The following is a 13,448-nucleotide window of genomic DNA, read 5'->3' on the forward strand; positions in this document are numbered from 1 at the left end:
GCATATAGATTATAGACCCTAGTTAACATTTGTAAAGTTAACTTTGCTAAAATATCAATTTTTTTTTTTATTATTTTTTTTTTATTTTTAAAATTTTTTTATGGTACAAAAAAAGCACAAAAAAGCACATTTTGTAACACAATATTTCTATTTCAGAAGCACCTGCAAAGCTCCCAGAGGCTAAAACTAATTACAAGAAGCATATCTTTGGTGTGTGCCTCTACAATTATTGTCAGAGTGACCTGTTTTTGATAATCGTGGTTTTAATTTTGGTTTAAACAAAGTTTTAGTCAGGATTTCTTTGCATGAACAGTTCAAAACACACAACTAGGACACGCACTCAAGCAAATGCTTATATCACGTGACCAGAACAGTACTAAATTACACACATTTTCGTAATGGTGGACATAACAACAATAAACCAGAAGAACAAATTGAAAGAATGGGGATGGGGAGCTAAATAGGAACAAAGGAATCTACAGAAGATAAAAAGAAAAGGGAGGGAGAGAAGGAAGAAGGTACTAACAATTTTAATTTTCACGTTTATTAACGTAAAAGGTAGCAACAGCGGCCAAAAAAGGTGAAAAAACACTTTTTTTTCCTTTTTGCCAAGAAAGTGCCTTTATGATAGCTTAATCATTCTACTTTTACACACTTTTTATTTTTTTCAATTCTGTTGAGTAGTTTTCGACTTATTGACAGATTACTGAGGTAGAGGTGCCCCAAAAATGTTATTTTCAGAGCGTCTTTCTCGTAAATTTAGGGGCACCTCTACCTCAGTAATCAGTCAATAAATCGAAAACTACTCAACAGAATTGAAAAAATTAAAAAGTGTGTAAAAGTAGAATGATTAAGCTATCATAAAATCACTTTCTTGGCAAAAAGGAAAAAAAAGTGTTTTTTTCACCTTTTTTGGCCGATGTTTCTGATTTTTTTTACTTATTCACTTTTACTCCATGTCGTTCGTTTCACTTTACAAACTTTGCCGAAAATTGACCATTTTCGCACTTTGTAACATGATATTTTCAAAACCAATCAAGCTAGAGCCTTGAAATTTTGCATGTGTTTTTAAATTATGTTTACCTGTGGTGTGTGCCTCAGGTTTTGCAGCAGAATGACTGATGCTCATAAAATTAATATTTTATTGCAATATTTTTACGTTAATAAACGTGAAAATTAAAACCACGATTATCAAAAGATGGTCACTCTGACAATAATTGTAGAGGCACACACCAAAGATATGCTTCTTGTAATTAGTTTTAGCCTCTGGGAGCTTTGCAGGTGCTTCTGAAATAAAAATAATGTGTTACAAAATGTGCCTTTTTTGTGCTTTTTTCGTACCATAAAAAAAAAATATATTGATATTTTAGCAAAGTTAACTTTACAAATGTTAACTAGGGTCTATTAGCTATATGCATGCCAAATATCATTGACAAATTCCCATTTGTTAGGGATATATCAATGATAACAAAATGTTACCCTTCTTCTGGCCGATGTTGCTACCTTAAGTCGCGGAGCCAGACTGAGTGAGCGTCTCCTCAGAGAGCAGACCGCCACTGCGTCCCTCCGTCGACCCCCTGGAGCATCCCAGACCGGCAGCAGAATATTCAGGGATGGCTGGAACAGAACACTGGGACCAAGGTCACCATTAGAGCCCTGAGCAGGAAGGGTCACAAGAATCGAGACAAGGTTTTTTTTTTAATTTTCGCGCTTTCTCAGTCAATCGCATTCGTGAAGTGAATGACACTCGGCTGTGTGATCCCAGCCTCCCCATTGGAACTTTAGCACTTCCACTCTGGGTAGGAGCCGACCGATGGTCGAAAAAACCCACGCACCCCTTATGGGATTCGAACCACGATCTCCCGGCCCGCAGTCCGATGCGCTAACCACTGCGCCACGGGGGCCGGTTTTTATGGAGAAGTTAAATATAATCGTAGAGACAACAATCGTAAATTCAGTTGCACAACTGTATTGCACATGTACAGATTGAAAAGTCCTACGAACCAAAGATATGGAGATAGTTCGATGATTAAAAATACACAACAATCATCGAGTTCTTGCTTCACACCAACAAACCCGAAGGAGTTATTTCCAAACATCTATTAGTAATATCAATAAGCAAAGGCTAATCAGACCTTCATATAAGGATGAACAATCTCAAACCAATGGTTCTATAGATTAAGATATCTTGGCAGGTCATACAGTCCATTTACTTTAGGCGAGCTGAGCAATATTTCATAGGCCTTCACCTCATAACTAATTTTCTCCTGAATATTACTGCAATATGTTTTTTCAAAGACTATCTCTTTCTGTTGGAGGCGAGTCAAAAATCAGATACATTTGTTTGGGGGTGTTATCGATATCTTTGGTCGGACACACTTTCGCACTTGTCTTGCTATATTTGTTATCTTCGCAACCCTATGATTAATTGGTATTGAGACATCGTGTCATCAGCTTATTTGCTGACGTTGAACATTATTTCTGCCATCAAGGCAAACAGGTCGTTTATGGATGTGTCAACATCAGATAACTTTTCTTATTAGAGAGATGCAGAGGATCAGTTGCAAGCTGCTGTTGTTGTATCTCACGATCATTTGCAAGCTGCTGCTGCTGCTGCTGCTGCTGCTGCTGCTGCTGTTGTTGTTGTTGTTGTTGTTGTTGTTGTTGCTGTTGTTGTTGTTGTTGTCCTGAAGAAACTGTCAACATGGAATATTCGTTTGAAATTTTTGATTTGAAACGAAGGCTTCTTTTAGGAAATGCAAGTGCTACCTCTGCAAAAAGGGGCCATAGGCAACAATACAATATTGTTTGTAATGCTTGATTTTGAAACGTTCACAGTCTTTCTTTATATTGTCAATAGAAACTCGAACAAATAATGCGAGTATAACAGATATCAAATATGTGTGTATGTGTGTGTGTGTGTGTGTGTGTGTGTGTGTGTGTGTGTGTGTGTGTGTGTGTGTGTCTGTGTGTGTGTATGTGTAGAGCGATTCAGAACTACTGGACCGATCTTCATGAAACTTGAGATGAGAGTTCCTGTGTATGATATCCCCAGCCATTTTTCTAATTTGTTCGATAAATGTCTTTGATGACGTTATATCCGGCTATTAGTGATTGTTGAGGCAGCACTGTCACGCCCTATTTTTTTAACCAAATTGATTGAAATTTTGTTCTAGCAATCTTCGACAAAGGCCGGACTTTTGGATTGCATTTCAGCTTGGAAGCTTAACAATTAGTTAATTAGTTTGCTCATTAAAGTTATCATTGAAAACGATTTTTCACTTGCAGATTAAAACATTACTGCATTGTAATTTTCATCTTCTCCTGAATTCAAAAATATATAGATACGTTATGTTTACTTGACAAACGTGCTCAGAATCAAAGCAATAGGTCGAGAATAATGTTTGCATGCTTTGCGGAGACGAGCGTGACCCGTCTCGGTCTTCGGGGAAGTTTAGCCGAGACTATCTGAATGTAGTCTCGACGATGACTGGTTAATGGTGTTGATCGATTAGTTTGATACCTACAGATTGACTAAATGTTTTTACATCGCTTCACGAGACTTGTTTGTATCTAGTGTCGCTGAGTCTACGAGTGTCCAGCATACTAGACAGTCACCACGCTGGGTAAGTGCAATTTGTTGGCTGGATTTTGAATGATGGCCGCATTTCAAGACTTCCTATTCGCGTCAACTCGAGATTCCGTTGTTTATGTACTTTTCCTCGGTTTATTTTTATATCTCTATGAACGAACAAGTACCAGAAACAATCATGCGCATACTTCTGTTGGTGTCATTAACAATAATTCGTTTTTACATTTAGTCAACATGTGACTATCCAGGAATCGAGATGCGGGTAGTAATGTGCGTGTGTGTGTGTGAGTGTGTGTGTGTGTGTGTGTGTGTGTGTGTGTATGTATATGTGTTTGTGTGTGTGTGTTTATGTGTGTGTATGTGTGTGTGTGTGTGTGTACATGCCACCAGGTTTGAGCTAAGATACAGACTGGCATACCTAATATTGTTCATGCGTCAGTATTAAGCTTAAAGCAGCTTCCTAACTTACACCCACACTTACACACACGCATACACACACACGTACTCGGCAGCCTCTCCGCTCGGTCGACAGCAATAAAAAGACATGTTGAAAAGTTCGTGTGTATTTTTTTCAAAGGTTTATTCGTTGCCCTCGTCACGAAAAAGAGCATTGAGCGGTAGCTTACATTGGCAAGGGTGAAAACTCTCCTGACATTCCCAAGTGAGTATTTGTGAAGGGAATTACTTTGAATGAAATTCAAGATATTGAAACGAAAATTATTATAAATTTTTTTTTAAATTAAGAAAGGTTTTAACCACAACATAAGGTTAAAACACCGAGAACACCGAATTTTAAAGAAGTGAAACAACAAACGCGGTCAACCTTTAGCTGCTGTTTCGCGCGGGCAATGGTAGGCTACAATAAAAGTTGAATTCAAAGCTCTCTGCAAGACCTTTGTGGTAAGAGTGATTTGAGGGCGATGCAATTTTCACGGGACCGATTAACAGAAGTTATAGTTGCAAAAGGAAATATCTGAATGGTAGCAACGACCTTTTTCTCCAGATTATGAAACTGTTATGCAGACATGTCAGGCCTGAACCCTTCACAAATAGTCTTCTGGGACCATTATACCCTTCCCCCGATGGGAGCGGGGGGGGGGGGGGGGGGCAGAGAGAGAGAGAGATCAAATCAAATCAAATCAAATCAAATCAAATTTTATTTTACGAGGGTTGTGGCATAAGCAATATAAACGAGCTTCTTTTCAACCAGCCCTCGCCCAGAGAGGGACTATTCTAATCTTAAATACATATATATATATATACAAACGTAAGACAATTACAAAAGATAAGCATGACAGTTAAAGGCAGAAAAAAACTATTCACAGGACTATATACACGTTGTAGGCTATACAAACATTCTTGCGTTATGACACTGATGCTTTATGGACAGATATGATCAATATGAAAATAATCAGAACGAAGTCTTCCATCACTGTGACTTTTCGTAATTTGACATTAAATGTAATGAGAGGTATTTTTTGAAAGTATTGAGACTTGTTGGGACTCGAACTGATTCCGGGAGAGAATTCCACAAAACGCTGCCAGAATAAGCCAAACTTGATTTAAAGAGATCTATCCGCGGAATGGGGACGTTGAATTTTCGGCTTGGTTTGGCTTTAAATTTTGTAATGAGAGCACGTGGTGCATGGCCGGAAAGGATTTTGTGAAGGAGCACGCCTTTATTTGATTTAAATCTTTCTTTTAAGGGAAAAATCTTAAGTTTTTTTTATAATCGTCGAAAACAAGACTGGATTGTTTTAATAGAACTGATTTTACTGCTCGTCTGTGTAGACTATACAGTGATTTTAAAATATTTGCACTGGCTGAGTCCCAGATGGTCGAACAATAATCCGTGATGGTTTGTATGTATGCACTATAAAATAATAACCTTGAGTGTGGATCAAGAAAGTGTTTTATTCTGTTCAACAAATATATTTTCCTCGACATGGTTTTACACAACGATCTAACATGATGGGTCCAAGATAAATTATTATCGATATTTACTCCCAAAACTTTGTGATCACCTAGAGAGAGAGAGAGAGAGAGAGAGAGAGAGAGAGAGAGAGAGAGAGAGAGAGAGAGAGAGAGAGAGAGAGAGAGAGAGAGAGAGAGAGAGAGAGAGAGAGCTCTGGTCACTGCTCCGATTGGCAATGACTGCAACCTCCGATTAAAACTGAAGGAAGCATGTTACGCCATTCTACAGATTGTGAACTTGAACCTGCGATCTCTGAAAGAGAAGAAATAATACAATGTTACATGTACGCCTACCTGCTCTACGCCGTCAATTCTAAACGTAAAGCAGTCCACATTACGTTAAGAAAATACAAACAAACACACATACACGATTAGTCATTGGATTCAAGAGAAATTTCAGTTATTACTCGTACAGTATCCAGCTAAAGAAACGAACCACCTTAGTGCCAGTTGTTGCAATTGTATTGGGTCACAGATTACATCTTAAAAAGAAAACAACTTCGTGCAGGACATGTGTTATCGGGTGTGTTTTTTGTATGGATGTTTGAATGGTTTGCATTATCAATCAATCAATCAATAGGAGGCTTATATCGCGCATATTCCGTGGGTACAGTTCTAGGCGCTCTGCAGTGATGCCGTGTGAGATGAAATTTTATACGGCCAGTAGATTGCAGCCATGTCGGCGCATATTTACCTTTCACGACCTTATTCCAAGTCACACGGGTATGGTAGACAATTATTAACTGTGCCTAAGCAATTTTGCCAGGAAAGACCCTTTTGTCAATCGTGGGATCTTTAACGTGCACACCCAATGTAGTATACACGGGGGGTGGTTCGGACACCGAAGAGAGTCTGCACACAAAGTTGACTCTGTGAAATAAATTTCCGCCGAACCTGGGATCGAACTCGCGCTGAAAGCGGCCAACTGAATACAAATCCAGCGCGCTACCAACTGAGCTATATCCCCGCCCCATTATGACACATTGAGTATAATCAGGCACTTGACTTTAATGTGCAGTCTAGCAAGCATCAAATTCTTTTTTTCAACCGCGTCTTAACAATACAATGCATATTTTCAGACTAAATAAAGACAATCAAGAAAAGAATGGAATAATATGTCTGCTGATACTATCATCCTCGTTGCTGAAAGATAATTAATACAATTACAAAACTTAACACATGTGATCCTGATTTTGTAAAGACAGTGCTTTTTAGAACTGATTTTTACAAAAGGATATAATGATGATATTTCCATGAAACGTAACGTTATCGACTTCAGAATCAATGTCTGTACTAAATGCGTTAGAAGGAAAACGCTATGGCTGGTTAATAGGTTTGTTTATTTGTTAAATGTGTTTGTTTTTGATAGCCTGCTGGCTTGTCGCATTCATGGTATTTGAAGCATTTGCTTTCTTGACTGGGCACATGTAATTCAATCCTCTCCAACAAGACGCTATTGGTGTATGTCTACTTCCATACACTTACTCGCTCCCGTTGCTGTGTTCGCTTTTCATTCCTGCAAGGACGTGATTGTAAGGCACACTGAACCGGTAGGTTTCGTCATGGTTGTTCACATAACCCGTTGTATAGCAGCCGTAGGTTTTGTGCCCTGAAGAATCACAGACAAACAAGAGCAGATATGGTCGATTATTAAAATACATACGAAGAGACAAACAAAGCACTTCAAAACTCGTTTCTGAGTACTGAACACGACGTCCAACAACAGTAGGGGTTCCTAATATGGACCAACTCCTTTTCTGACAAACTATTGGTGCTAGAGCGCTCAAAACAATTTCACTCGCCACATTTGCCCTCTTTGGATATAACTTGCACATGTCAAAACAATTGCTGACGCACAAAACCGTTAGGCTTTCTTCATTTTTTGTTTTTACATTTCTGGCATCATTGACTCTAAATTTCCATTTCAATAATCGTAAACGCTCTTATTCAGTGCACAATTCCAACGTCATATTTAGTTTTCCAAAAGCGTGCAGCACAAGGTACCGTACTCTTCGCCGTCACTAGCAAGTGGCGAAAGTCGTGTGGCGCGACCGCCTGTTTGGTCGTCGCTGGCTCTGTGTCCCTCCGTCCGTCTGTCCGTTGGTCCGCCCGTTGGTCCTCCGACACCATTACCCATCTAAATAACTTGTGAAATAATGATTTCTATATCACACTTTGTAAATGTATTGATACACTTAAAAGGAGCATACACCTCTAGCAAACATATCTAAAGCATGCCGGGTCAAGGTCACTACTCAAGATCACAGGTCAAGGTCACTCCTCTTTTCTTGTACACTTCAGACGACGCCTGGATTTTTCAAAAAATATTGCATTCAAACGTGGCGGGCAAACAAGTACACACCCTCAGAAAAATAAATGGCTCCTGATTCTGATTCGAAAACGTCATTCACACGGTTTTGTTTTGAGCTGTCATTATTTTGACGTTCTCCGATGTCTTCCCGCCTGGCAATTTTATATGTAACTACCGTTATACACTCACGTCAAATAAATGAGTATGTACATTTGACAAGATCCTAAATGTGAACCACACTATTCCACTTTATTTTCGTCGGTGTTAGTCGAGAATAACAGGGCGGAAGAACACGTTAATTCTAAATCTGTACATAACCAAACTCAAACATTGTTAACATCTTTCTCCGTGAACCTTAAGGAAAAGACTATCTCATTTTCTGCATCGCTTATGTAGCCAAAAGATTGTTGTGAACCGAACGATGGACTTAGTAGTGCTGAAACAACTTTTTCTTGTGTAAATGACATTTTCTTTCAGCACTGCGAACACTCGCAGATTTACTTTTCTGTACACTCCACTTCGCTCTACACTACTGTTTTTGTCGGCGGTTGCGATCTTTCGGATCTGACTCACGATATTCATTTTTATATCCCTCAATGAAACCGTTCATTACATCAACAAACATGCCATCATTTAACAAATTATCATTACATTTAAAAAAAAAAAAAAGAAACAAGTCGCGTAAGGCGAAAATACAATATTTAGTCAAGTAGCTGCCATTTTTCAGCAAGACCGTATACTCGTAGCATCGTCAGTCCACCGCTCATGGCAAAGGCAGTGACATTGACAAGAAGAGCGGGGTAGTAGTTGCGCTAAGAAGGATAGCACGCTTTTCTGTACCTCTCTTTGTTTTAACTTTCTGAGCGTGTTTTTAATCCAAACATATCATATCTATATGTTTTTGGAATCAGGAACCGACAAGGAATAAGATGAAAGTGTTTTTAAATTGATTTGGACAATTTAATTTTGATAATAATTTTTATATATTTAATTTTCAGAGCTTGTTTTTAATCCGAATATATGATATTTATATGTTTTTGGAATCAGCAAATGATGGAGAATAAGATAAACGTAAATTTGGATCGTTTTATAAATTTTTATTTTTTTTTACAATTTTCCGATTTTTAATGACCAAAGTCATTAATTAATTTTTAAGCCACCAAGCTGAAATGCAATACCGAAGTCCGGGCTTTGTCGAAGATTACTTGACCAAAATTTCAACCAATTTGGTTGAAAAATGAGGGCGTGACAGTGCCGCCTCAACTTTCACGAAAAGCCGGATATGACATCATCAAAGACATTTATCAAAAAAATGAAAAAAACGTTCGGGGATTTTAATCCCAGGAACTCTCATGTAAAATTTCATAAAGATCGGTCCAGTAGTTTGGTCTGAATCGCTCTACACACACACACACACACACACACACATACACCACGACCCTCGCCTCGATTCCCCCCTCTACGTTAAAATATTTAGTCAAAACTTGACTAAATATAAAAAGGACCACGCTTTATAATGGTCGAAGTTTGCGGATCATGAAAAATGCGGCAGCGCTGAAAGTCCACAACATGGGGCACTGGCTAGTACTTCTCATAATTAACTATAGTCAGAGAGCAAATTTTACTCGCCAAACCAACCATTTGTTTCAGTAACTTTACTCGCATTTGGCGAGTAGATTAACATTTTTCTACTCGCCATTTACATGTTTCTACTCGCCATGGCGATTTTTATTTAATTTAATTTTTTTTTTTTTTACTCGCCACTTTCAGGTCTGTCCGGTTCGACCATTATTTTTTAACATTGACTGAGACTCGGCTTGTAATCTCTAAATATTGCAATTTTGATAAACACGCAGGGAAAAGCGGGGGATGTGATTGGATAGTCTCACACAGCCCTTTTTCGATCATTTGGCCATATTTCGCAGGAGGTTGCTCAAAATCCAGTTCATATGGATAACAACATTGGCTACACGTGATTTCTGTTCAACACGAACAGACGGTCTTTCCACGGATATCATTCATGGAATTCGTCCTGCAAATGCTTGTCAACGCCAAACATAATTATACAATTCTTATTTCAGACGAAACATGACATTGTAATGCAATTTATGCCATCGAACACATCAAAATCTCTGAATTGACAAAGTGTCGAGCGCAATAAGAGAGGTCATCGCAATGCTTAGTCTGTGAGACGCGCGCGTGGGTTTTTACCTGATTAAAAAAGGACTTTCAGCCAGTCAAATGGACAACCAAATCACAGAAAGATGCAGCTTTTTGGTCTTCCTCATCGTCACTTAGGTATGGTTATTTTTAAACAGGCAAAAAAAATCAAACTTGACGGCGAATGGCGGTCGCTGCGTCGTTCGGCCGCCACTGAGATGGCAGAGACGTGTGTATGCGCAATAAGCTAGCATGCGCTCGCATATTTCGTCTGCTCTCGTTAAAAACCGGTTGCGTTTTTACAAGAACAAGTATAGTATGCCGAGTCGAAGACGAGGCGTATTATACTTGTTCGAGTCAAACTATCCGACCATATCGCTATGCTGAAAACAATAGCTGTTACTAACCTGCATTAGTCAAGATACTTGCGGTAATATAACAGTATATTAGCTGCGCCGTTTGCAAAATTCTAGCAGTAAATACAACACAAATGATGGCCTTGATTGCAATTATACCTGACAAATTGCAGCAATACAGACTGTAGCGTCTGTCTTCGTGGTGGTTGTTGTGGTAGCTGGACATACCAGCGACATAGCCTCCGCCAGGACACTGGTAGTCAACGACTGCATTCAAAGAGTTTAGATCGGCTGCAACCAAAGCATGATCCAAATAGAGTCCTTCCTGAGTAGCAATCAATGCAATTATTAGGTACCTTCCTTCCTGTTCTGTACTTTTTCTAATGAGGCCGTCACACGGCTGTGATTCGATCGTCACAATCCGTTGCATGTGAGGCAATCACCGATTGTCTTGTACAGTGGTCGCCGGTTAATATGACCACTTTGGGACCGGGATAAAATGGTCATAATAAGCGGCTGGTCATATTAACCGATGTTAGAGAAAACGACTTAAAAAAAATCGCAAAACGAAACATTTTTTTTGTAATTAATAATTGTAAGAAAATGTAACTCCTTCCTCACGCTGTCTTCATTCTTGAGAATGTTTGTCAAAAATCCTCTGTTGACGCCCAACTGTGCAGCACTCTCACGCATACTACAGGATGGTAGAGCTTTAAATGTGTCAATAAGTTCTAGCTTTTCCTCGGCTGTCCGATCTTGGCGTTTTCGTTTCGACATTGTTTCCTCTTGAATCAGACTGAAAGATTGGTTGGCTCGTGCTCTGTTTGCCAAAAAGAGAGAGAATAATGTTCGTGATCACTTTAGATTTATTCACGGGAAATAATGAAAAGATCGCACCTTTTTTTGCCTTTTTTATGACGCTCTGTCTCGGGGGAAAAAAGAGAGAGAATAATGATCGCGACATTAGAGATCACTGAGCACTGATCGCTGATCACTTTAGTTTCATTCACGAAAAAGAAAGAAAATATCGCACGCCTTTTTGCCTTTTTCAAAAAATCGTATGTATTTTTTTCCCCCGAGTGAATTCAAACTGAAAAAGATGTGAACTTGTTGCCATTTTCTCGAAACAATGTGGCCATATTAAGCGGCGTTGTGGTCATATTAAGCGACTTTTTCTAATACATAACAAAGAAGGACAATTCCGGACCGGGTAAAATTGGTCATAATACGCGGCTGGTCATATTAACCGCGGTCATATTAACCGGCGACCACTGTACAAGCAACCGGTCACACAGTTGAAAGGTATTGCACCCAGGCAGACGCTTTTTTTCGCGAAACAGGTTTTAATCCGCTCTGACAACGCTAAATCATCTCTCTCACCCTTTATAAAAAAACATATTTCACCATAAGCTCTAACGGGAAAGTTATAACTGTTCTTCCGAAAATTGTTTATTTACTGTCGACAATTTTTTTCAAGTCACGATGGGAATGAGGCAACGGAGCGTTCTTTTAGTTCTGACTTGCGATTGTATCACAGAGAGCAGGTTTTATCGTCCGGAGCAACAACAACACCGTCTGACCGTGACAGTTTTAGGAATATGCCATTGTGTGACTGCGGCTTGAACCACGACAGACTTGTATTTATGTAAGCAGGTTTATCCTACATACGCGAGAGAGAACACCCATTAGATAACAATATCGTTCAATTCACACGTTAGTATATCATGTAAATGAGGTCGTGTCAAACTAGTCTTGGCAGGGACCTGATTTCCCACTGCTCATGATGCCAAAGTCATCGAGACAAACGTCATTCTAGAAACACTTTTGCCCTTGCTGCTTTCCCTGGAAGAACAAACACGTCACGCTATACTTTCTAGAGAGACGTCTCTTTGCTTTGACGTCAACGATTGCACGAGGCTTTGGAAGAGATCGAGGTTACATCAGAAGCGTCTTCAATTTGGACGCGTCTACTCCGGGATGTTTGGAGCAGAAAAAGGCACGCAAGTACATCGGATAAACAGAATACTACATGGTTTGCTCTGTCGTACAAGATTTACACTCGTTGCTTTTTACATTTAGTCAAGTTTTGACTAAATGTTTTAACGTAGAGAGGGGAATCGAGACGAGGGTGTGGTGTATGTGTGTGTGTGCGTGTGTGTGTGTTTTTAAATATTGAAAAGCTCGCTTTTGCTCGCATTTTAATACTTGAATAAGCAACTCGTGTAAATCTGGTACGATATAGCAAGCCATGTACAGTTTTCTCTATGTACTCTGCCGGCGCGCATATTTGTTGACAGGTTTGAATATAGCGAATACTACATGGCTTGCTGTGTCGTACCAGATTTACACAAGTTGCTTTTTTAAATATTGAACTGCGAGCGAAAGCGAGTTTTTCAATATTTAAAAAAGCAACGAATGTAAATCTGGTACGACACAGCAAGCCATGTAGTTTTCTGTTTATCCTACATACTGTATTTACATACCTTCAGCTCAAAACATTCCCGAGTCGACGCATACAAATTGAAGACGCTTCTAATGGAACCTCGATCTCTTACAAAGTCTCCTGCAATCTTTGACGTCCAAGCAAAGTAACGTCACTCTCGAAGAAATCGTGACATGTTAGTTCTAAAATTTCTTTCAGGGGAAACATCAAAGGCAAAAGTGTTTCCATAATGACGTTTGTCTCGGTGACTCTGGCATCATTCGCAATGGATAAACAGGTCCCTGCCAGACTAGTTTTATTTGACCTCATTCACATGAACTGTGATAAACGATATTGTTATGTCATGGGTGGTATCTCACACGTATGTGGGATAAGAAATGAAAAGCACGTCCAAATCGCGCGTACGTTGTTTGTAGCAAAATGATGTACTATGCAGCAAAAGAAAATAGAGTTTATTTTCAAGCAACAATTTTAAGTCAAAGCAAAACATCTCAAAATACGCTCTTGCGTAAAAATAAAGCAACCCTGATGTTAGATATGAAACGATTTATTAATTAAGTTATGAGATCAAATTAAACTGCTATAAACACTTAATTTGTGTTTAAATGTTGA

The 13,448-nt window shown here is 39.1% G+C and overlaps 1 protein-coding gene across 1 annotated transcript in view; it reads right to left on the minus strand.

Moving 5' to 3' along the window:
• Positions 1-4,155: 4,155 nt before the first annotated feature.
• The window catches only part of LOC138976538 (hemagglutinin/amebocyte aggregation factor-like), a 57,619-nt gene continuing 48,326 nt past the window's right edge, over positions 4,156-13,448 (minus strand). Inside the window, exons 4-6 of the mRNA XM_070349397.1 lie at positions 10,553-10,684; positions 7,052-7,175; positions 4,156-5,819 (exon numbers count right to left, since the gene is read on the minus strand). Coding sequence (XP_070205498.1) covers positions 5,780-5,819; positions 7,052-7,175; positions 10,553-10,684 — 296 coding nt within the window. The 3' untranslated portion in view covers positions 4,156-5,779. The remainder of the gene's footprint in view (positions 5,820-7,051; positions 7,176-10,552; positions 10,685-13,448) is intronic.

Source organism: Littorina saxatilis, linkage group LG9 (assembly GCF_037325665.1).
Source record: "Littorina saxatilis isolate snail1 linkage group LG9, US_GU_Lsax_2.0, whole genome shotgun sequence".
Taxonomy (NCBI): Eukaryota; Metazoa; Mollusca; class Gastropoda; order Littorinimorpha; family Littorinidae; genus Littorina; species Littorina saxatilis.